Here is a 26,485-nt window from a genome sequence, read left to right on the forward strand (position 1 = left end):
TTAAACAATTTTTTCGGGAATGCCTGGTCTTATTGGTAATCCTCGATCAAACCTAGAATCGATTATTTCTGGAAGTAATGACTCCATATAAAATCGAGTAACAAATGGTTCAATTTTAGTATTCCAAAATGATTCATCTCTAGGTATTTTATCTATCACAAAACCTGCCAAAATCATATACATTTAAAAACGACAAAAAACGACTAGGTATATAATAATTTGATTACCTTTGGGACTCCATACAACAAAATAACAATATTTTTTTTCTGTAATATTAAGTTGGCCCTGTACTTGGAAATAATAATTGTCTGTTTTTTTTAAAACAAGCTTTCCCTTATAATCAGTCATATACTTTAATTTTTTGAGAGTAACAGCTTCCTGTGGTGTGTATTCTTTTATACTCGACGGACATTTTATTTCTATTATCGAGTCTTCGTTTATTAACCCGTCCGGACTCGCAGCCAAATAATGCAGGGATTTATGAATAAATAAACCTGCTAACTGTATAGTTATTCCTAAAGTTTCTTGAACGGCGTTTCTGGCAATTGACTCATTTTCGATTCCATACCTATGTTAAATGTTAAACAAAATAATATTTTAATATAATGCATACTAATCTAACATAGTTACAAATTATAGTTATAAATTAAAATAAATCAATAAATAATATTTAGTAACTACGTCTCAATCATTAAAAAACTTTAGCTTACCTCGTAGCTGAACTTCCTTGAAAAATATCGTACAAAATATGCTTTACAGTATTTGCACGGGAAAATGTTGGTCGAAGCTTACAAACCTTTCCAAAGTTAGACGCCGTTAGTCGATATTTTCTATAATGTTGCCACATATCATTATCTTGCTGTCCAATTGTACTTCGTTCAATTGCTACTATCTCTTCAGATTTTAATGTTATTTTTTTCAAAAATAGTTCCTTTTTATTTTGATACTCATCAAAAGGCATATCAATTATTTCGCAACCCATTTTCACAGCTCCATAATCATCATCGGGTCCAGAAAATAATTTACGCTTATTCATTGTAAATCTATAAATAATATTAAGTGGTTGTAACGTGATATTGGTTTTTTTTAAATATATAAATTAAATTACGTCGGTTTTTTAAAATTTAAACGTCGTCTTCTTGATAATTCGCGCATTTTATCAACTTTTTTAATATATTTTTTTGTAATTATACCAGGACTTAAATTAGTCATTTTTTTATGTAACTGACTAATGTAGTTAGATCCCAAATTAAACGATGTCACTGCAGTATGACACCTAGCACCATACGATCCTAAAATAATAATTCAAGATTTAAAAAAAATACAAAATTACCTACAATATGATATGCTTTTATAATAATATTATACCTCGTAAAGAAAAGTTGATTCTTTTACCACCAACGTACTTGGCAATGACGTTATTAAGAGGACGTTTCACCCGCATGTGTTGTCTCCGTCTTACAAGTGCGTAACATTGCAAAAACTGTTTTGCGCGGGAAAGAACCGAGAAAGATACAGTTATAACTAAGAAACGAAATTTTCACCACATAAAAAGGAGATTTTTTTCTGTGCAATATCGTTTTTATTTTTTCGATATCACTTATACAAAAAAAATTCTTATTGTTTTATAATACATTAATTTTGCGTTTTTTAAGCACGAATAACTTTTTTTGTAGTTCTGATATCGAAAAAATAAAAACGATATTGCACAGACAAAATTCTCCTTTTTATGTGATGAAAATTTCATTTCTTAGTTATAACTGTATCATTCTCGGTTCTTTCCCGCGCGAAACAGTTTTTGCAATGTTACGCACTTGTAAGACGGAGACAACACATGCGGGTGAAACGTCCTCTTAAAACCTTCAACCACATTGTTATTGACGTTATAGATCAGGCTCGATACATGATGTGCAACTATATTTCTGGCCCCTAAGATATCAGCCCATAATCCAGAAGTTTGCATTTGAGGAACTAGATTAACTTCATTTTCTTTCGGGCCTTTACAAAAATAACTAAAAATAAATAAAATATAATTTATACATATATGTATTGTAACCCACTAACTTAATTTTAAAAATAATTATTGTTCATTTGGTTTGTAACAATTTGGTTTGTAACAATTTAAAAAAAAATTAATTACCTAGCACAATCATCATGGTAGCCAAATACATGGTATGGGCTATTTAAAATATCACGTTTTAAAAGCGCGACTTTTTCATTGTGACTAAGATTCATTTCTTTTCTAAAAGCTATTGCCTTCGTCACTGCACATCTTTAAAAAAAAAAATTATTATTATACATAGGTTTGTTAATTATTCATAAAAACTCATAACCGTAATTTAAGTCGTCTATCTTTTAAAATTTTCCTCAAAACTCCTGGTACTACTATCCCGGAGGTACTCTTCCGACGAGTGGATATATCCACAATACGGTTACAATAATTTCTTAGAATATTATGATTTACACATTCTATTTTTTTAATAAATATATCGGGTCCATAAGGTTTTGCCAATGATAATTTTTTCATGACACTTGAGTCCCCGTCACCAATAAGTTTATTAAAAATTACATTGTGCATTGACATACTTTGGCGGAAACCTTCAACAATAATGTCTGCTTCCATTGAAGTGGAAGTTCCTTCCCAGTTCTTAAAACATTTATGAACAGAAACTTCTTTCTCGTTGGATTCAGCTTTTTGACAAACAGCACAAAATTTATTTCGAATTCCCATAAAAAGTATTTTTTTTGTTCGGTATCCAATAATTGTCGCCTATATAAAATAATTTATAATGTTATTATTTTTAAAAACGACTTATTGAATATTTTATAATTTTTTAACCATAAAATACTACGAAAGCTTACGTAATTTCGACAAATTTAACGCTACTTAACCCTTTTATAAAAAAATATTTGAAGAGTTACTTAACTTTTTATATTAGGTAAATTCAATATTTATGATACTTTAAATTACTATTTTTAAGCTTTTTTTAGCTAACGAAAAATTTATAGTTTCAAAAATCAAAAATGCGGGTAAGAAGTGGATGTCGCTCTATACTGTACAGTAGTTTAATAGTGGTTACTGTAATGGATGGTATCAAATTTGAATTCAATGATATAATATCATTGTATACGAAAAACGATTCTGATCGGAGACGAGTTGTCACTCTTGGATTTTTATACAATGTTAATTATATTGTTATTATTTTTAAAAAAAATGTAGGTACCTATAAATAAAACAATTTTCAAATTAATCAAATTAGATCCATTATGTTACATGGAACCTTGCTTCAAATTTTCCATCCTTAGCTATAAAAGTTAAGCATTTTATAAATTTTTAACAACTAAAGAATTTGTAAATTTTCAATTACACAAATTTTGTCAAAATTTTAACTTTAAATGGTTATAAAAAAAAATCGTGCCTATGTATTTAAATATTTTCTATCTGCTATTATATTAACTTATGGGGAACCTTGTATTAAATTTTCAAGTTTTTTGACCCAACGAATAAAATTTTATTGACAATTATAGAATAAAAAACTAAAAAACGGAAAATTTCAAACGTCTATAAATAACTTAAAAATTGATAAAATATTTAGAAAATTTTATCAAGTATAGGAATTGATGAAATAAATATTTGGTGTAAATTTCAAATTTCTACAATTATTCGTTTTTATATAAGAACAAAATAAGAATATCAGTACAATAGAAATTGAGTGAATATCTAATATTGTAATTTAAATGCTCAAAAATTTATTTTGACTTTCCGGTAGAAATTTTTTACTTGATAAATGTAGACATATTCATGAAGAATCTTGTATAGAATTTTCAAACCTTAGATTTAAAAAGAAAAATTTTTATGAATTTCTTACTCAAAATAAATGGCAAATTTTCGTGATTTTTACGTATTTTGTCAAAATTCGAACTTTCAATGCTTATTAAAAAAAATTGTGACCATGTATTTTTAATATTTTTTAACTACTATTGCGAAAATATATTAGAAGTATTGTATCAAATTTTGAATTTATAGAAAAAAAAACTAAAAAAGATTGAAAATTTTATCATGTATAGAAAATGCCAGTATAAACATTCAGTGAAAATGTCATGTTTCTATGGTAATTTGTTTTAGAGTTACACCAATATCTAAAATCGATTTTTTCAAAAATGCACCAACTAGATTCACTTTCGAACCGGAAAAGCTACTGAAGTTTAAAATCGAAGCATTATTTCGACAATTTCTCGTGAACACAGACAAAATAAAAACACAACATAGTAAAATCAACACAAATAATACAATACAAATAAAATTTGAAATGTCTATAAATTGTTAAAAAATATTTAAAATATTCTGAAAATTTTATCATGTATTAAGAATGCAATTTTAAAGATTTGGTGAAAAATTTAAGTATCTACGCCTATTTGTTTTTAAGTCACACTAAAAATATTAATTCAATTCTACCAATAAAAATTTAAAAAAATGATTTACGATAATATAAAAATAATATAATAATAATACTTACTACACCAGAAAGGGCATTGTAGTTACTTTTGTAAGACCTTTTAGACCATGTACCGTCTGCTACAACCGTAATTAGTGGTATTCCATTTTCATTTACGTTATTTTCTTCCACTGCAAGTCTAGCCTCTTCTTTACCAGCCATTTCCATTGCTTCTATAGCTGTGTTCTCGGTATGTTTAATTAAGTCATTATGAATTTTTTGATATAACGGATTACTCATATTAGGCATATTTAAAAAAGCTGAAAATGTGTCTAGTTGTGTATACCCTTGTCCAGTATTTACGATTGCAGCCACCATTGCCGAATTTACAGGCATACTAGCACGATCTTCATTTGTAATTATTTCTTGTTTGTTACAAAAATTACACATAAAAACGAATTCAGAAAAAAATCCATTTCTGATTTCTTTTACCAAAATTAAGTTTTTGAAAGTACAATCGAATGGGTGGTGGTCAATATTTTTAATGGCATCAAATAAAAACATTATATCAACTAAACGGCGACCACTACATTTCACACTTTAAAAATTAAAAATTATTTTTTAATTTTAATTTTCAATTTTATAAAATTAAAAGTTTTAAAAAAAAGTGCTGGACACTTACTCGACAGGTCTTATATTATTTAATGATTTTTCGCCGGTATTAGAATTTATATTTACTATAATTACCAATAAATACCAATTTTATTCATCCAATAAAAACATTGTCTACAATATTAACTGTAGACATAGCTACACAGTTTAACACATCCATGTAGTCTTGTGTAAAATACTTTTGAAAAGTGTTTGGAATAAATACTCGAATACTTATGAAAGATATATTTTATATTTTGATTTGTGTCACTTTATTCTTTCAAGGGATACAACAAAGATTGTTACCAATTCATAAATATTAAATATTGAGCGATATATAACAAATAGTTTGAAAAGTGAACAAATTTCAAATAAATATAATTTTCATTCAAGCAAAATCATGTTAAAATATTTAGTTCTCATTTTGATCATTTAATTTTGTTAACCTATAAATTGTATTAGGTACCACTATAAAAACAAAGTATGTATGTTATTGTATATATTTTACATTAGCAGTTATTTTTTTTTTATAAATGTAATATGAAAACTAATGGGATGAATGGTGTGGTGGTGCGGGGGCTTTGCCTCTATGGGTCAGTGAGCTTTTCACTATTTGTGCACCCCAAAAAATATTGGTCTAGTTGTGCCCATGAATTTGGCATTATAAGTTCTTTTCATCACACATTATGGTAAAAATTAATTTAACATGATAAAATATGTTTATTCTAAAATGTTGTTGTGTGTTGAGGTATATGTTTCATTACTCATAAACTTAATGTTCATTTTAATCGAACTTAATTTTTAATAGCTTATGATTACATTCTATAATTCTCAAGCACTGTACTAAGGGGTGGCGAGGGAAGGCTTTAGCTCTCTCTAAAAATGGTCCAACCCAAATAAACCAAATATAAAACATATAACATAGCCCCACATGTTATTTTTATAATAGATAAATTATTATTTTTAAATACTTATAAAATATATTTTTTAATTTTTAAAAATTAACAAGTATTTTATTTATTTATTAGTTAGTTTATTAAGTAATTACTAAAAACAATAATTTAATTTATATTGATCAAACAAAAGTAAAAAGTACCTAGTTCAATAATTCAATCATAAAGGATCATCATGTTATAAAACTAAAATTAAATATAATTTAATTTGTACATCATTTTTAAAGTAGTTATTTGAAGTCTGTATTTAAATATTTCCTTACTTACATAAAACAAAACAGCCTTTTAGCCATATAGGTAACATTATTAAAACATTGTACCTACAATGCATATATTAATAATATTATCTATTGAGAACTTAGAATTAAAAAAATTTGCTATAGAGTGTTATAAAATTTAAATGTGTGGTATATGTTAAAATAAATTAAATTATATAATTAAGTAATCTCTTTTGTTTTTGAAAAAAATAATGCATAAAATGTATCTGCTCAGCTCAGAATCCCTTGAAAAAAAAGTTTAGTGCCAATGTGCCATGCATTATACTATTATAGTTAAGTACAGTATAGTGTAGGAATATTGCAAGAATTTGGATTTGTTTTTTAAATTAATGTATTATTTTGATTATTCTGTTTATTAAACACAAAAGAAATTCACTATATCAATTAATTATTTTATTATCATTGTAGCAAAAGAAAGGTAATGTGTTTAGTGCTGTATATTAAGTATGTTTTCTAGCAAACTGTATAATATAATAAATAAATAAATATATTTATTGTTGAAACAGTAAAAAATATAAAGGAGAGAATACATTTGATATTTCCAATTTGTTCAGCACTTGGACCATTACAACTCTATATTTTTCAGATATTAAATCCCTTAAAGTACCATCTGCTAAAGAAAGTGATGTAGCATGTGATAATAATCAATGCATACAATGCCTTGTATACAAACAAATCTAACAAATTTTATATACTTAGACAATTAAGGCAATTATAATATTTAATATGCCTTATTATACCATTTATTTTGTAATTTGTAGTTAGTATATTGATAACCATTAGTTATAATTGATAAGCGGTAGTTAGGTTTTTAGATATTTTAAAGGCGAATAAAAAGGATTTTAGTATTTTTATGTTGGCAAAGTTGGTCGGGTAAAAAAAGCAATATCTTATGCGGGAATTTTATTTTTCCAATGTTGGCTAAACTGATCTCCCGAATTTTGATTTTGATGATATCTGCTGTTATCAAAATCGGGAAATCTGTACCAGCCCCCGTTTGTAACGATATCCGTGATAACGAAGAAGTAGATAAATATTTTGGAACATAAAATATTGTAATTTTTTTTTTTTTTTTGTTACAAAAAAACAATGAATATACCTTTTACATGTTCTACTCTTTATTGGGTAGATGAATGGTATTATAATTTATTATGACCTGAGTCGACGAGTTAGTTATTTTTTCAACAATGGTTAAATTTCAATCTATATCCGAATAACCAAATCAAGACTTTTTGTTGTACGTTTATTGTATTTTCTAAAGATGTTGCATTGAAGTTATTGTCATCATCGTGACATTCTACGGGTAAATATATGATTTATATATAAAAAAAAAAACGATCAAAATCTTTCTAGAGTTCTGCAAGTGACTTGAATTTTGCATGAGGCATACTACAAAGATATGTTAAAACAAATTTTATTTTCTAGCGCTTCAGTCATTAGTTGCTGGTTCATAAATCTGTTATAACTATATCTGCAATGGGTTTTCTCCAGACCCAAACGCCATACTTCAACCCTGCAATGTTGAACCTTAAAAGAACAACATAAAATATGAAAGTATTGATATTGTTAATCTTTTGTTTTTTATAACTTCTATGTTTCAACTCCAGAATTGTTAACCAATTTATGTTTGAGTAACATTATATTTTTTCCCTGTTTTAAATATAACATATTGAAACATGTTAACATATTGATTGCCTTGTGACTGTCTATGGTTATCTATAACATAGTTTTATATTATCATACTTTCCGATGGTGCTACAATAATGTTCTTAAAAGAGTACAGAGGCATAGTAAGATGGTTCTTGGTTTAATAAACATATTATTTTTATTAATAATTTTAAATGTATTTTCATTTAAAATATTATAAATAAAATTTGGAATGATATTGGAAAATATGGTTGCTGTGTCAATAATACATATTGTGTGATCACTGGCAGTCAATGTGTTAAAAATTGTTTGTGTTTATTTACTTCATTTATTTAAAATCTATTTTTGTGTGTCTACTTAAATTATTTATTTGTTTTTTTAGGAACATGAAAATGAATACTAATATGCTCACAGGTATGGGATTTATTTATTTTATAAAACTAATGAATCAAATCAATGTTCTTTTTTTTTAGACCTCTGTGAGATCATACATGGTTTGGGTGAAAGATTACCACGCAAAGATACAGTTGTGGTAATTCAGTCAGTATTAATAAAACAAATGATTTTGTTGATTTACCGAATTCGAAAAGCTGCAATTTTACTTAATCACCAGAATATATCAATCCAACATTTACTATATGTTTTGGAAAATCATAAGATCATCCTTATTCGAATTCTATCATACTATAGTAAGTATTAAAAGTAAAAGTATATATATAATATACCTAAACAAAATATATCAACAGATAAATCAAAACACTCCTAAATTATTTATAGAATATAGCCATTGATTTTAAAATACACAGCTAAGCCATAGCTTAAGAGTTTTTGCTGACTAAAATTAAGTTGTCAGCCATTAGATTTGCTGTATATGTTCACAGTAAGCACTATGTAAACAGGTTCAGCAAACCTAGCTACTGACAGCATACTTTTAGTCAGCAGAAACTCTAATTCTTTAGCTCATGATAGCTGTGTATTTTAAAATCAATGGTATTTCTAATTTACTAATATATATTATATTATTTTTATAGTGTTAAAAGATACTATCTTTAAACTCAATGCATTAAGTAATATTGATGAAAATAAGAAAAAAAATAAGAAACATAAGCAAGAGTTGATTGATAAAAATGTTGTAGAAAATATTACAAATTTACAAGATGAATTTGTAAAAACAGGTATTATTTATTTTATATTTCATAGAATAGTTTTATAAATAAAAAAATAAAAAATATGTAATTCAATTTACAAAGTTTTATAGATTATTAGTACACTTATATTATTTGTAACAGTGAAAACTAAAATAGAAATTTTTATCATTTGATGAATGATAAAATAATTTTTAGATCCAGTTACTGCTTTAACTGCAATTGATTTTACCACAAAAGACTTATCACCTAGCAATATCAAAGTCAAAAGTATTTTTAAGAAACTTAGGAATGCAATCGTGGATTTGAAGTTAAAAATAAATATAACTGAAGAAGAAGTAAGAAAATCGAATGAAATACGTTTGATCAGAGCTAATGATATATCAATTATACTAACACCTGAGTATGGCATTTTTTTGTTACTGTTTGTTGTATGTTAATTTTACTCATATTTATTTAACGATTTTAGTGCATATGAAGGCTTTGAAATGTGCAGAAGAAAAAATTTTCATAAATCCAAAATAGGTGAACGGTTATTGTTTCAAGTACACAAAGCTCTCCCATGGGATATTACATACGATAATCAAGTAAAAGATGTTCTTCTGTTCTTAGCCAAAGTAAAGTTTTGATTAATAATACTGATTATAACAATTACCTTAAAAATTTAATTTAATTGTAATCACTTACAGGAAACAATTAACTGTCTTATTGATCGTGTATTTGAAAATAGAAAATGTACAGATATTTGTGATGAAAATAATTCATCCATAATCAAGGTAAAACTGATTTTGTATGATTATTAAAATTATTTCTAATGTTTTTTTGTATTTAGAAAAAAAAATATGGATCTATACTTGTTGATGAAATAATAGCTGTTATAACATGGAAATCTCCTTTGGAAGAAATTCACTACCCATATGATGAAAATGATCTGTTTTTTAATAATCATTTGATTTTTTAATTATAAAAAGTATTTGTATTTGTATAATAAGTAAATTATTGATGTTTATTCTATAATATGATTTGTTTAATTTGTGAATATTTATAAAGTTTAAAAAACTTCTTTTACAACATTTTTTTTTTAAATTTTACATCTACAATATTTATTTTTGTATTAATAATAATAATTGTAATAGTATAAAATATTAATTTTTAAACGACTTATAGTGAAATATAATGATAGTATAATTTTAAATAATGCTTTAAAATCAGTTTTTCATTTTTGTAAATCTTCATAATTGGTCATAATCGCATTAATACTGATAAATAATTGTATAATGTATTAATGTTTTTAACATCTAATATTAATATTTAATTATATAAATCACAAATCAACTAATTAACTTGTATATTAAATTAATATTTATTGTTTCTCCAGCCTTACTAAAAAATTCAGATATTTCAGATGTTCCAAGAATCAGGAAATGCTTTATTGCTAAATTGTATATAGTTTTTGAAAAACTGCTTTTATTTCTTCCTATTCAATGGATCTTTGTTTAGTTTCAAGATATTTTGTTATTAATAAGAAATTAATTCTCCTCTTGAGGAATTATTGAAAGTTCTTACATAATTTCTATCTTTTTCTAGTGTTTTATGAAATATTTTTAAACCACACTGTTCATTAATAATTATAGTGTTTTTGTTATTCATCAGTTGGCAATATTATATTTCCCATAATGTTATTCCCATTAATAATTCGGTCATTATTTATCGTTTTAACAATTGTTTCTTAAGGTTTTAAAATGCATATTTTTAAACCTAATAAGTCTAACAACGTCTATATTGGTAATATAGCTGGTAATATACCTGCTTATTAAATTCACATCATTGCCCAATTCTTCTAAAAGTTATGTTTTCATCATATTTAAATATATTTATAATGCCATAATGGTTTTGTTTATTATCACATTTCTAATACCTGATATTATTTGAATAACCTTACTGAACTCAACATATTTTTTTGCAAAAAGTTTTCTTGTCAGTATTTCAAATGCTTTTAACAAAAAATAAATGTTATATAGACGTCATAAATCGTGACTCCGTATAATTTAAATATACCATTGCCATTGAGAGAAAGCAGTATTTATGATATAATGTTTTAAAAATATTTCCACCATATAAAATTAAATATTCTTTTGTGTCTTAACTCCAAGGTCAGCTTTGCATATTGTCAGTGCCAGTGGCGTAACTTCAAAATTCGGGCCCGGGAGCGAGATTTTCAACGGGCCCCCCATCGTCCAGGTATATATATTAAGAAAATCCGGGGGAGTGTAATCACCTTACTAAAATAACTAAAAAATTTTTTTTTAATAAAAGATATTAATTTAATACTTCATATTATATACATACAAAAAAAAATTAGTAAACAGTTATAGCAGTTGTAACAAATAACAATTAACTCAAAACTTAAAACATTCTTCTGGACTTCTTATTTGCCAAAGTAGAAATAATATCTGATGTATTAATTTCTTTCACAATTTTCTTTTCTATTGATATTATTGCCAAACTTGACAGACGAATTTGAGACATCGTACTTCGAAGATAGTTTTTAATTATTTTGAGTTTAGAAAAACTTCATTCTGCGGTGGCCACCGTCACTGGTATTGTCAAAAAAAGAAAACAATTCTTTGGGCCCCTATACGAACGGGCCCGGGTGCGACCGCACCCTCTGATCGCTCTTAGTTACGCCACTGGTCAGTGCCATATTTAGGTTTAGGTGCCATGCATGAGCATATATGTGATTGGTGGGAAGGGGATGAAAGGGATGGATCTGTCCGTGATATTTTTTTATTCTTAAGATTTCTCTTTGATAGCTTATTTAAAATTTATATTTTATATTTTATACCGGCAATGAGTGATTCTAAGTAACAAAAACCGGTAGTGATGTCGTACCTCGTATGCGATCTACCCAAATAGGCGATCTACGGATTATTCCGAGCACCGAATGGTGCCAAGATAATTTACGACTGTATGTACGATAATATGACTTCCCTTTAATTGTTCAATTAATACGATAAGATAAAATATACGATAGCCAGACACATAGGCGCCCGCAGGGAGGGCAAGCTGAGGAATTTGCCCCCCTGGCTTATTCAAAATATTTTTTTTAATTGAAAGTTTTAAGATAAATTACTATATACTAAACAACAAATTTAAAGTATAAAATAAGTCGTAATATAATAAAATATAATATATTGTGTACGAGTATAATAAAAAGGTTATTATTTTAAAACACCTAGTAAAATTATAATATTTATCCTCAAATTCTAACATTGCCCCCCCCCCCCTAGAAAAATTTCTGCCGGCTCCAATGCCCAGACACATCGCCACGGTAGGCCGTAATTATACGGATAATAATTGACCGGAATGATAAAAAATACGGAAAGTAAAATGACGGAACGTGATACCGCGGAACGTAAAATAACGGAATGTAGTAATTCGGATCATAAATTTCTGAAACGTAAATTTACGGAACCAGAAAAATGCGGAAAAAAATAGATTGGAACGTATAATTACGGAACCAGAAAATTTTGGAATGTAATATCACGGATAGTAATACCCCGGACTGTATTATATTCAGAAACGTAACTTCACGGACCGTAATTTTGCGGAAAGTAAAATTACGGAATTCGAAATACCATAAACCAATGATTCTCAACATAGGGATATCTAACTTTGTATAATTTGGTTTTGTTTTTTACATCTTCTACAAATAATGCATTATTGACAAAATTAACTACAGTTGGAAACAGTAGTATAGCCAGGGAGGGGGTGATGGGCTGTAGCCCTCCCCTAAATTTTAAGAAAATTGAAAAATTATTTTATTGGTCTATGAAAAACGCTACAAAAGGCTTAAATTTTACTGATTTTAAATTGTCATAGCTTTTTTTTATTTGTTATATATTAATAATATTTCGGCATCTGCATGTTATACTTATGGAAGAATCTAGGTAAACCACCATTGTGAAAAAATTGATAGCCTCCCCCGAAGAAAAATCCTAGCTACGCCACTGGTACATACCTAATATAATTTTATCTTGAATGGAAGGCACAAAGGTGCCTCAAACATATTTTTTTTAAAATTAAAAACACATTTTTGAGGTTAATTAAATACCTAGGTACTTATTTAGTTAAGATCTGAACTTTAACACATTTAAACAATAAAGCCATTTTTTAAATCATATGTCACGTATAAAGCCGGATTCCCACGACTGGTGTATTTGGCCAATATTTGGCACTGGTGGTTACTTGCCATGCCGTCGGATCGCCATACTTGTACAATTATTTGTCACTGGTGTCGTTCCCGGCGATTGTCGGTAAATGTGACACAAGTCAAAGGAACGGCCAATATACTTGTACTATTGATCCCACGACCGGTTCGTATAACAGCCAGCAATGGGAACAGACAACAGTGTACTTGGCTACTTGCACTAGTGCTCCGGTATTGGCGTACTTGTCAAGTACGCCAGACGTGTGAGCACCATATTCGTGCACTGGTCAAATGTACAATTATTGGCGTATTTGGCAAGTACACCAGTCGTGGGAATCCGGCTTTAGACAAAGGTAAAAATGACTGGGTGGAAACCCCTTGAGGCTTAAAGAATAATAGATAAAAGAATAACAATTCAGAAGTAATACTACCTACTATAGACAATATTATGTGCATCAATTTGTGTAGATAATTATACCAACCTTACATGCCTACATACAAATATTTATGTGAATATGGCACATTCGATGTATTTTATATCCAGTGTATATATTTTAATTGTTATTTTTTTTAAATGTATAAAATGTGTACACACAATTTAAATCACGTTATATAAAATATAAGTAGGAATTAATTAAATGTTTGTAGGTGTATACAATGATTTATAAAAAAATTCTAATTTTTTTTTAATGAATTCTTATAATATATATATTTTTGTATTGTTAATGCAGCAAAGTTTTGAATAATAAGTAATAGCCAATAGGTAGTGGGCATATAATTTTTATTGTACCTACCTTATGTATTAAGCTCTGTAACCAGTGTTGATAAGTACCTATTTAAAGTTTTTTTGGTATTGAACGCTTTGTCTTAAAACTCAATAGTATTTAAAACTCATCTTTTTTTAATACATTTTATTTTGAAAATGCTTATTCAATATTATATTTATTTTTTACACTGGAACTTTTATATTTTCATCAAATACTTGTGCAATAATTTATTTTGTTTTATTTTTTGTGTTTGTTTCTTTAAATAAATTATTACCTAATGAGGGTAAAAGTTTTAAAACACTTTTTATAGGTATTCTTTACAAATCTAGTAGTACCTAATATCTTGTGGCTTGTATTTCATCATATAAAAATTAAATGTGTTTTGATTTAGATTCTCATTTCTACTATACTGGTCATCCCCGAACCATCATATTAAAAGTAAATTAATTTCATCTAAAGAATCTTTAATTAATTACTTTTATAATGATACCTATATTTCATTCACATCTCAGAATTTCTTTTTCAGTTTGGTATTGTTTAAAACAACACAAAATACAAAAAAGTAATAACTACATATAGTAAATAAAACAGTAGGTATAACACTAGTCAGTACCCAATGGCATATTATGGGGGGGGGGGGTCCTCCATGTCTTGACACCCCCCGACATTTAAAAAAAAGTCCTAATATATTGGACATTAGTGTTGTCACTTATTTTATAGTATACTATTTTTATCAAATGTAAAACTTCTAGTCAATTCCTAACATATTAATTTGTTAAAAAATTAATTCAATGTCTTTTTACATTAATAAATAATACTAAACATTTTGTTTTTGAGGTTCAATAAATGTTGACACCCCCCGAGAAATCAACCAAAATACGCCACTGTCAGTACCTATTATATAATTACTAGGTAAATAATATAGGTACATGATGCAGGTAACTAGGTAACTAGGTAATATTAACTTTTATTACATTTCAAAACAGAATTATTAATTATTAATTTTATTTATGATAAAAACATTCTTTGAAAATGATGTACATCTCCTCGACAGACTGGGCATATTCTAGGATATTGACCATCCAACACTGAAACACATGTTTCACACACCCAGGCGTGACCACAAGGCAAAACTATATGCTGAACTACATTATCACCAGGAGTAGTAGTTAAATAAACCATACAGTTTCTTGGACTGGGTACAACTTCTGGTGTATTTTGTGGTACTTCTGGTACTTCTGGTTCAACAAAGTCATCTGCTAGACCACCTAGACCATCATCATTTGATTCCTGATCATGTTCAATACCTAGTACCCAATGTCTTTGCCTACTTTCGTATCCATCACAGGAATGCGAACATTTCACTAGAAATTGCCACACACTTAATAAACCTGCTTCATGATGTATAACAGCCCTTTTTATTCTTATAGAATTCAGAAGATACTTGGTCTTTAAATTTCTAGTCAGTTGCAGACCATGGGCTATTTGAGTAACCATAGTGTGATATTTTTGGCTCAACTTACATATCTGACCTGATGATTAAACCAAATTAATTATTATATTTTATAATGTTTATGTTTGTTAGTATAAAAACATAGTAAAACAATTATATTATCAAATTATGTAGCTTAGCGAACAAAGAATTGTCTTATTGATTTACATTGATTATACACTTTTCATCAAATTTAAAAATATGATGAATTCAATATTATAAATGGTATAGGTAGGTATGTTCAAAGTATTAATAAAATTTTAGTTTTTACACAGCTAAAAATTAAATTAACACTTACCAAGAAAGACCCATAAATTTGGATGTGTGATAGAGAACTTATGTCTCAAAAAGTTATGGAAGCTTTCCAAGTTATTATTTGTCCTTCTTGAGACACCATTCACAGATAAAATATCAACCCCGACACACCTTATCCAGTGTAACATCTCGCACGGGGCCATACCCAGATTCGGCGTGGAGTGCACATTGACGAGGCTAGCATAGGTCGCCAACCCACAGCCGAGATTCGGAAACCGGAGCATATGGGATTTTTTTTTTTACATATAAAATGAATAAGTGACTCGGAAAAGGGGAAAAAGTTAAAAAAAAAAAAAAAAAAAAACATAGATATGGGGAGTGATTATTTAAAGTATATTAGGAATAAAATTTTAATTTATGACCAAGAAAAGCCATACGGCATAAAAACTTGGCCGCCACTGAAGGTCACCGATCAGATACAATAGATCAATATAAAATATAAATACATAATAGAATAAAATATGGAATTTGACTGTATGTCAATTTCAAGCATGGCTCCGGATATCGGTCACCAGCGTATAAATAAATCAATAATAACATATCCACATAAAACATAGTATACTATGTCAAGACTCCATCTGTGACAATCTGTGTATGTTCATGGATATGCGAGACTTCGTGACGTGACATACTTACGTACGAGTCTCGTCGGCATTTCCCGACAGATCCACTTGTGCTACGGGGCGGGGCCCGGCGTTCTCCGGTGCCTGCATCCGTGGTTGGAAACGATAATTGTCGCGACGAGGAGCATTATAGCGTGGTTGTTGATTGCCATTGTTTTGATGTTGGAATGGTGGTCGAACTTGGTTGTCTTCACGACGTCGATCACAAAATGATGCAGACTCTTCAAACTCCATCAAAACTGATAGCAGTTCATTGGTATCGCGTGGTCCTCGACCTCGAATGGCCATTCCAAGCGGTGTGGGATAGTGCTGAATAATGGTGGACACAAGATCAGATTGCTCGATTGGTGGATTGAGGTATTTGGCCCCAGCAATCCATTTCATGGCATGCGTAGCTAGACCGTCGGATCTAGTGTATTGGTACGGTCGAAACACCTCATTTCGGGCTTTGCGTTGAGTTGCCGAAGACCAAAAATGCTGGAGGAATAATCGGCGAAACTCAACGTATGATTGGGGTGATGGGATTAATGACTCACACCAAATTTGTGCATCTCCCACTAAACGACGATGTACAGAAATAAGTTGTTGGGCCGGTGACACAAATACGCTTTCGAAGTAGGCATCGACCTGACCAATAAACTTCTGTGGATGTATGACTTTGATCTGTCCGGAGAATTCAGTTACAGCGTCCTGAAACCGCTCTTGAGATCCCAAAAAAGATGATCTTTGTGAATCAAAGGTATTCAAGAGGCTGGTTTCAGGGATCGTCGGGGGTATCGAAGACACGTTATTGCTATCAGACGAATTGAGAGGGACAGTAGTAGATGACAAGATTGTGGGCTTCAGAATTTGTGACAGATCCGGGTTCGTCGATGCTCGGTACTGATCCGACAACCGAGTTACCTCCTTCCTCATTTGAATAATTTCATATTCTAAGGTATTAAGACGACCATCGGTAACCTGTTTGTCAGTGGTTTGTTGGATAGCCCGATTTTTTATGACAACACTCTCATCCTCTAATTTGGCCAAACGAGTATCCGTTAGTTGGTATCGCTGAATACATTGATTAATTCCCTCTTCCGTCTTTCGATGTAGAGTTTCAAACTGTGTCTCCGTTCGGGAATGATTAGCATTCATTTTAGCCATCATTTGCTGAAGTACCGATTGAACACTTTGGTCTGTTTTCGATTGCTCGGATACGGCTTTTGCCTGAGGGCCAGAAGTTGTCACTACAGACATAGTAGGATTTGTGGTGGTACTCAAAATTGACGTAGTCGATGGTGTGGTTGATGTTGTAGTATTCGTAACGGGCAGCATCTTGGTTCTCTCTTGCGGGAACAGACTATCAATCAAACGATCGGGGGGACGAGTCTCTCGCTTGCCAGCCGCGTACATCAACGACGAATAACGAGAATCACACAGCCAATACAGAAAACATGTGTCTATTCGTAATGAGTGAATCAAAATTCAAGATAAATAAAATGACTACTTCAAAAAGAAATATATATTACTGTTGACTAGACACAACACGAACACAACCAAACGTGATTCGTATATTACGCAATTCAAGACAGAGAAAAAAAACAAATGATATAATAGAGTAGTGAATATAATATATATGATATTATAATAATATATATAATAAGAATAATACGATAGAAAACTTCGCTTTCAATAACAAAATATACTAATGAAATATTATGGATGGATGTCATCGCCGATACGTCGGGACGACACTCAAAGCACACTAACAAATTTGGTAATATATTCAAATATCATCCTTGGCCGGGGTAATCTCATAAATCACTTAAACAAACTATCTATAAACACAATAAATTGACAACATATACACTGTCATCAGAGATCTCGCATAAAAATAAAAAGGAATAAAAGTAAAATCAAGACAACATACATGCGAAAGCATGTCTACCAAAATTCACCTACGCAGAAATGGTGGCGAATGTTACAAAAATCATGACGAAAATTTCATGAGAGAAAGTAGAGAAATATATATATAGATAATTGTTCACCACATTAAGTATCAATACTCTTTCTTCAAATTATATACTACTCGTAATGCAACGAGGACCTAACAACACGTATACGAAACGTACAACGAAAAGCACAGGCGTGCGACATCCTATAACGCGAGCGATATACGTGCTCTCCGGTCACCACGGGACATACAATTTGTGGACAACTTATAACTAAACATCAATGTGTGCACGGGCCTAACGGGGATAAAATATTTAAAGTTCGGTCTACCAACCGTGAGAATATGATTAGAGATCAAACCGTACCTATCACGGTTACATAGATAATATAATATAACGGTTTTTTTTTTTTTTTTTTTTTTTTTTATGCAGTATACATAGTATGTAAATATCGATGACACTGATTTATCATTGTTATGAAATAAATAATACGCAAACGCGGAAATAAATACGGCGGACGGAGAAGTCTTTATCACAATACCGATATCAAACGAGAAAGTCGACATACTCGCTGATCGGTGATAACGCCAAATCATTAATAAATATATTTTATATATACGATATTATGTTCAAATAAAATAAACTATTAAAACGTCATAAATTAGGACGAGGAGATACGATAATATTAATGATTATGCAAAACGTTGTAGTAATTAAAGATAGATATCGGGGAACGATCGCACAGCCGTACTGGAACGACACGCACCCAATTATAAATATTAACACTGTCGTTCAACAGCGGTAGACCGATAAGAAGCAATTACGAGCGGTTACACAATAGAACCAAAATAGATAGGATGAGACATATAATATACAGGTGCACACAAAGACGCGTACAAATAATATACTTAAAATTAAGCCCTAATGCTCTGCCGCTCAAATCTGCACTGCAATGACGACGAACACCTCCTCGCGATGTCGATGGGATGTCGATGGAACCTCCGAGAGCTGGGTCGGCAACATCCGGAACGACGGGAATACACACACACTATCATCCTCCGATCCCAGCATGGTGGAGAACCGGATAGCCCGACACTGTTTTAATCACCGGAGCATTTCTGAAATTAACGCAGACAGTACTGGTTCTACGCAACACTTAGGCATACGCATATATACATTTATACACCTCCCATGGCCGGTATTGTTACACTACCACGATGCATGGTGGGATACTATATATCTAATAGATATTATATTAGACCGACAGGTCATCAGTGCATGGTATATACACTTGAAATAATCCTGGCAAGGTCGCCATCTGTAACATCTCGCACGGGGCCATACCCAGATTCGGCGTGGAGTGCACATTGACGAGGCTAGCATAGGTCGCCAACCCACAGCCGAGATTCGGAAACCGGAGCATATGGGATTTTTTTTTTTTTTACATATAAAATGAATAAGTGACTCGGAAAAGGGGAAAAAGTTAAAAAAAAAAAAAAAAAAAAACATAGATATGGGGAGTGATTATTTAAAGTATATTAGGAATAAAATTTTAATTTATGACCAAGAAAAGCCATACGGCATAAAAACTTGGCCGCCACTGAAGGTCACCGATCAGATACAATAGATCAATATAAAATATAAATACATAATAGAATAAAATATGGAATTTGACTGTATGTCAATTTCAAGCATGGCTCCGGATATCGGTCACCAGCGTATAAATAAATCAATAATAACATATCCACATAAAACATAGTATACGTATACGGATCATCAGAATATTATAATATATAATTTCAAAGAACACCAAAGGTGTCAAAACCTATTTAATTTTTATTAATACAAATTCACCGGCCAAGGTGTGGGTGTGTGTGTGTTGTATTCACAACATTAATAAAATTATACTACCATCATCGTTCAGGGCCGTTGAGCGTCGTCCCGAAGACGCACTCGGCGACTTTCTTCTTCTTTACTCCGACATGCTGTGGTCCGTAGAAGCGAAGAAAATATACTAATGCGAAATGGCCGTGACCGGGCGGGTTGTTCACCGGACAGCGTTGCATAATAATGTTGCGTAATAATCATCAAATATGTTTGGCCGGTGAACTTTACATTTTTACATTATTATTACCTATGCCGTTAATGAGGTGTTAATAATACGATACAGTGTCGGCCAGTCATCCGAACCACGGGTACTAGGTAGGTATACGTGACAGTGTGTGTGTGTTGTTTGGTGTTACCTATGAGCGGTGGCAAGAGGGGACCGTGGGACGGAGAGCATTATCGCATCATGGTTCATAATAATTAATAAATGACAAATATAATTTCGATCGTTACACCAGTAACTGTAAATTTTAACCATAATAAAAAATGAGTATTTTAATAATTAAAACATGTTAAAGTAATACATAAAATTATTATGATGAATTACTTTTGGTTATATTCAAATAAATTAGGCAATGGAACGTTGTGGTGGATAGCATATACCTTTGTGAGAATAAGAAAACCTTGTTCTATTTCTGCACTGGGTAATAATGGTAAACACATAAGGATCTTCAATGTTTTCAATGCGTATGGATTTGAATTGATTGTTGGTAAATAATTCAGGGATTTCATTTTTTTCCATACTGCCTGTAAATTAAATTTAATAAGAAAATATAAAGTGATTAACATATTAGATATTTTTTCTGTAAAATTATAGGTAAATTTAGTTTTGTTAAAGTTATAAAACTTTAAGAGGAAGTGATAACCTAATTTGCTGTCTTCATCCATCCAACGAATATAAATAGACCATATTCGAAAAAATGTCATATTTTATTGTAGAAATTAGTGATATTAATTCAAAACAGGAAAATATACAACACTTTTAATTCTTTTTCAGAAAAAACATACCTATTTTATCAAAAAGAATATGATGTTTAAAAATACCTGCAATATATTTTTATTATTATTTTTATTTCAACCAAAGTATAAGTATAATTTTGATTTTATACAATATAATTTTGCTATATTTTCAGTCAGATCAACGTAGACTAGACATCAAAAGTGGATATCAGTCAGATAAAAAATTATACCTAATGCATAGAAAAATGTCCAATAAGTCAACTTAACAATTAAAAATTAGAGTAACTAATTACTTAGGTAATTCACAAAATTTAAAATATTTACCCTACTCATGAACATTTAAAATGTTTATAAACAAAATACTTAAGTCTACATTAGATTAATGTATTGGTATTTAAAATAGGTACCTAGGTAGGTACATTAACATTTCTAGCAGAATAATCTAAATTAGTTTATGTATGAAATATCAACTTATAGTACTAATCAACAGTAGGTTACTAACCGGGTTATGACTTATGATGGAACCAACATCCTAAGACACGTGTCCATTCAACAGTCAAACTAGTAGATAATGTTTCTCTAAGCGCTGGTTCAAAGTCAGTAATTATCAATGACGGCGTTAGGTTAGGAATTAGATTATTCTTCAGATAATCCATTACGCATTGTAATGAGTTCCTAGATTTACTTTCCATTAATGCGTAAGCTATTGGTATGGACTGCAAAATATAATATCATATTTTAACTACTACTAATTAACATTTTCTGTTAGATTGATATTATATAAATAAAAATAATAATTATCAAAATTTAATTATACATCAATCAAATTAAATATAACTTACATCATTATCAATCATAAAATGAAACTCAGCAGTTGACTGCCCATATTAGACGGAACTACTTTAAATGTGGCATCTGCGTGGATCTCGGTTATGCCATGCGATAATACCAAGTTAATTAGATGTGTACATGCTAATATAACACTGTATTTACCTAAAGCATTTTATCACACAATTTAAATTAATTGCATAAATAAATAAATATTATAGTAGGTATAATAAAGCACAACATATTTTTATAAAGAATCATATTTTGTGCGTAGGCATATATATACATAATATATAGGTATTGTAATCTGCCTAAGAATTTATTGTTTTATAGACTATTTTATTTCATAATTTTATTTTAATTGTGTAACTAGATTTTAAACATAATAAAGATCTGATATAAATTATGGGTTCTCGATTTTTCATAATATATTTATTAAATTTAAAGTATAATAAATAGGCATTATCACAAAAATTCATAGTAAATAATAAAAAAAAATTAAAATAGTAATTATATATGAAATTATATTATATATAATTGTATATATAATATGCAATTTTGACAATTCTAATCAAATTTTTAAATTCTACAGGGTATAATTATAATTCATAAAGATATTTAATATATAGGTAAGCAGTTAAAAATTAAATATAAATATTACCATCCAAATCTCTCACGCAGTAGTTCTCAACCGGGGTCCGGAGTGACATGTCACCTAAGGGTGACATGGACCTAGCTTAGGGGTGACGCAGAATTTTAACAAGAAAAGAAAAAAAATGTAAAAAATTAATTTTTCCGAAAACAGTCATATAATTTCTTATAATAAATATATTATACACCTATACCACCACTGTCATGTACATAACATACCTCAATGTTCGTATCTTTATAATAGTTTGTATTATTTATATTTAATCTTTTGGTCCGATAAACACGTGTACCTAGTAATAAATATACAGCTAAGATTGTTTATTATTTTGATGTTAGTGTGACGCAGTGTTTGATTCTAGTGGCTAAAGGTGACATGAATCAATAAAGGTTGAGAACTACTGCTCTAATGGATCCACTAAATATGGAATTGTTGCAACATGTATATCTAATTAAATCACCATTGTCAAATTTAACAGCCAACTCATTCAGTGATTGAGGCAAAGCAGGTAGGGAAGATCTTCTAACAGAGCGCATGATACTTTCTGCGGTTGACCAAGGATAAAAACCAGCAGAAACTCTGTGTCTAAAATACATTAATAGATATTAACAGAATTAAGTACCTAAGATACTAAAAAATATCTAATATGTAGTGCAAGACATACTAGGGGGAGGGGATATTATTCTTTTAAATTTTAAATTTTTAACTTCCTATGGATATTTGATCATTTTTAAATTTAAAAAAATGTGATGAAAATAATGCAGATATTTGAAAAGATAATTTGATTTTCTATTTTTTCCTATAGACAACGTGCACCGGTACTACTAGCGCTCTGGGTAGACTATAAGAGCATTATTTTCGGGGCGGCAGCAAACTGTATCTTAGTTACTTTTTGTTTGTATAACTTTGTGTTTATTTAGAAGTTCTATTTTATTTTCAATAATTTCACTTGAAATGTCGAAAAACAATTGCTGCGTTGTAAATTGTTCTAATACTTATAAAAACAGTACAGGCATAGTGTTTTATAGTTTTCCTAATAGAAAATATGAAGTAGCATTGAAAGAAAAATGGATTAGAGCAGTCAATCGAGTTCAGTAAGTATAATTTGTTCTTCTGATCAAGATTAATTAATAATAGTCAAATTGAAATAATTAATTATGTTTATTTTGTAGAGAAGATGGTAAACCTTGGCGTCCACAACCGCGTACTCTTATTTGTAGTGCTCATTTTATAGGGAACAAAAGATCACATGATCCTAGCAGCCCATCCTACATTCCTACTATTTTCCCAAAGGTATATAAAATTAAGGAAACTAACCAAGAACAAAAGAATGCAAGATATGAACGTTCTAAAAAACGACAAGCATTAGAATCCAATACTTTAAGTTCTACTGTTACAACTAATATCTCTGAAAGCTTAATAGAATTGAATGATTCAGTATGCAGTTACAATAAAACTATGATCAACAAATCTACCCAAGTAGCATTTGATGGAATAGAAAATTATTTTGTATTTAATTGTGAGTACGAAGGAAATAATGCTGCAACTCAAGTGACTATTCCGAACAATTTTATGGAATTTAATAAACCAAAAACTGAAGATATGTCTTGTGGTATAGAGTCATCAAACAATAATTCTTGTTTATCTTGTAATACTTTCCATGGTTTTCAATCCATTGAATCTGAGCAATCATTAAAAGACATAACAGGCATAACGTTTAAAATATTTGACTTTCTGCTATCATTAATACCAAATAATATAAACTCTCAGACTATTCTAAGTAAAGAAAATTATCTTTTGATTTTTTTAATGAAACTTAAGTTAGGTTTAACTTATTCTGCACTGAGTGTTTTTTTCAAAATTCACAGAACTACTGTTAGTAGAGTTTTTTTAGAATGTTTACACATTTTGTCTAAAAAATGCAAAAATTTAATATTTTGGCCTTCTAAAGATACTATTTTGGATACTCTACCTGTTGTATTAAAAAAAAATTATCCAAACTGTAGATGTATCATAGATTGCTCTGAAATCAGAGTCGAACAACCCAAAACTATAACCATATTTGATCACTAAATTATTCATTATAAATTTTTAAATTCAAAATTTTCAAAAACTTCAATGTGCAAGTCGAAATCAGTTATCAACAGATAATACAATAACATTTTGTGAAGCAAACATTTAATAACACAAATATAATTAATTTATAATAGTTGTACCTATGTTATTATAAGCTATTGTCTATATGTGTTCAATATAACTTTTCCCGAAACTAGTTGATACAGTTACCACCAGAGCGCAATAATTTCAATCCGTTGCACGTTATCTATACTTATTAAAATTAAGTATTATTATATATTTATATATATATATATATATATAAATCCAAATATAACATACATAATTTATTATTTACATTTATATGTGAAAATAACATTAAATCTTTATTATCTCACATTTAAGATTTTTTTTTTGTTTTTGGAAATTGTATATAACATTGTAAAAATATCTGGTGCATTGGCACTATTAAATTAATAAATTTTTTGTGGAATGTATTCACAAAAGTAGCGAGTGCAGCCGTAGACTCTCCTTCTTGAGAGGTGAGAACGCGAATAATCGATCAATATGCGCTGTCACTAATAATCGATTATTTTTAAATAATTTTTGAAGAGCATTCCGCAGAATATTGTAATTATTGGCCATCAACGAAATAGACTTGATAACGCTGGACCTGATAAGCATGATTTAAAAAAATAAAACCGCTCAATTTCCGAAATAGACTGGTTGTCATGCAAAAGTAAACAGAACATATCACGAAATGAGCACCATTGGACTATGTCCTAATCAAATTTTGGCAACTCAATTTTGGGTAATGCTATTGCGGTAGGTACCTGCAAGAGCTCAACACTCGAGACGCGGCATTCGATTTGTTACACCCATCGTCGATCGGATTTTTTCAAAAATCATTCGAGTGCGCGAAGCCCCCCACAAGCCTGTCCAGCCTAGAAACTGATTGCAACCCTAACAATTTAGCCCAATTTACGCCACTGACACTTATGTATGGTGGTATATTCATCCCAAAAAAAAAATTGTCAATCTTTTAGACTTTAGGCGTTACTCTTGATAACATTGTACAGTCATCAGTAAGCATCCAAGATGTTTCTTTAGGGGAATTACTGATAATGTCTTTACAATCTTTACATAGAGTTAGTTTAACAATAAAGGTCTCTCGTATAAATTAGGCATACCTACTGATGTCAAACTTGTACTCTGAGAATTATTTAGAGCAATACTATTTTAGAGCAGACCACAACTGCAAGAGTATAATATGATGATTCAAGTGAATTAGTTTTAGAAGAATTTATAAATCATCCGCTCTTTTGGGTTTGACTGTGTGACGTAAATGCAATAATATATGGTACCAGTTTCTGAATTTAATATTCTGTATTTGTTCTAATTAATTAAAAATCGTTGTATAAAATTAAATTCTTAAATAAATATAACATAAATTGAAGACAAAATATTTTAAACATGACAATTTTAGAATGAATATTAAATATTTTGAATAAATAAATGTAGGTAGTAAAATAAATAAAAAACGTTTTCTATACCTATTTGGGATTTTTGTTTACGGTCATATTTAATAAAAAAAATATCAGGTTCTAATTATAATTTTATATTGGTATATATTTTAAAAATATATTACTAACATT

At 29.6% G+C, this 26,485-nt stretch overlaps 4 protein-coding genes and 1 pseudogene across 6 annotated transcripts; 2 read left to right on the top strand and 3 right to left on the bottom strand.

The window, feature by feature from the left end:
* On the bottom strand, positions 1-4,953 carry LOC149060552 (uncharacterized). Its single transcript, XM_089216095.1, has 9 exons — positions 4,518-4,953; positions 2,334-2,770; positions 2,141-2,272; positions 1,858-2,012; positions 1,369-1,425; positions 1,109-1,292; positions 711-1,043; positions 228-568; positions 1-164 (listed from the first exon to the last, which is right to left on the bottom strand). The coding sequence occupies exons 1-9, from the start codon at positions 4,884-4,886 to the stop codon at positions 1-3; spliced, it is 2,172 nt and encodes a 723-aa protein (XP_089072221.1). The 5' UTR covers positions 4,887-4,953.
* Positions 4,954-7,336: 2,383 nt separating this feature from the next.
* LOC107170385 (uncharacterized) lies at positions 7,337-10,308 on the top strand. Of its 2 annotated transcripts, XM_089216791.1 has the most exons (9): positions 7,338-7,621; positions 7,744-7,872; positions 8,348-8,379; positions 8,439-8,654; positions 8,997-9,140; positions 9,309-9,513; positions 9,580-9,727; positions 9,800-9,886; positions 9,943-10,308. In XM_089216791.1, the coding sequence occupies exons 3-9, from the start codon at positions 8,352-8,354 to the stop codon at positions 10,069-10,071; spliced, it is 957 nt and encodes a 318-aa protein (XP_089072917.1). In that variant the 5' UTR covers positions 7,338-7,621; positions 7,744-7,872; positions 8,348-8,351; the 3' UTR covers positions 10,072-10,308. The 2 variants fall into 2 exon arrangements, with proteins under 2 accessions (XP_089072918.1, XP_089072917.1); XM_089216792.1 differs by lacking the exon at positions 7,744-7,872 and having other exon boundaries at positions 7,337-7,621.
* Positions 10,309-15,028: 4,720 nt separating this feature from the next.
* Positions 15,029-23,352, bottom strand: LOC149060553 (uncharacterized; annotated as a pseudogene). Its single transcript, XR_016189602.1, has 7 exons — positions 23,236-23,352; positions 22,141-22,291; positions 21,812-22,014; positions 21,605-21,626; positions 20,884-21,085; positions 15,878-16,015; positions 15,029-15,619 (listed from the first exon to the last, which is right to left on the bottom strand). The product of XR_016189602.1 is annotated as an uncharacterized LOC149060553 (transcript).
* On the bottom strand, positions 16,491-17,947 carry LOC149060554 (uncharacterized). Its single transcript, XM_089216793.1, has one exon. The coding sequence runs from the start codon at positions 17,910-17,912 to the stop codon at positions 16,527-16,529; it is 1,386 nt and encodes a 461-aa protein (XP_089072919.1). The 5' UTR covers positions 17,913-17,947; the 3' UTR covers positions 16,491-16,526.
* A 377-nt stretch (positions 23,353-23,729) lies between the features above and the next one.
* Positions 23,730-24,848, top strand: LOC149060555 (uncharacterized). Its single transcript, XM_089229556.1, has 2 exons — positions 23,730-23,869; positions 23,948-24,848. The coding sequence occupies exons 1-2, from the start codon at positions 23,730-23,732 to the stop codon at positions 24,846-24,848; spliced, it is 1,041 nt and encodes a 346-aa protein (XP_089085682.1).
* Positions 24,849-26,485: the final 1,637 nt, after the last annotated feature.

This window comes from Diuraphis noxia, unplaced genomic scaffold (assembly GCF_037042655.1).
Source record: "Diuraphis noxia isolate RWA-SAM2 unplaced genomic scaffold, SU_Dnox_SAM2 contig0001, whole genome shotgun sequence".
Classification (NCBI taxonomy): Eukaryota; Metazoa; Arthropoda; class Insecta; order Hemiptera; family Aphididae; genus Diuraphis; species Diuraphis noxia.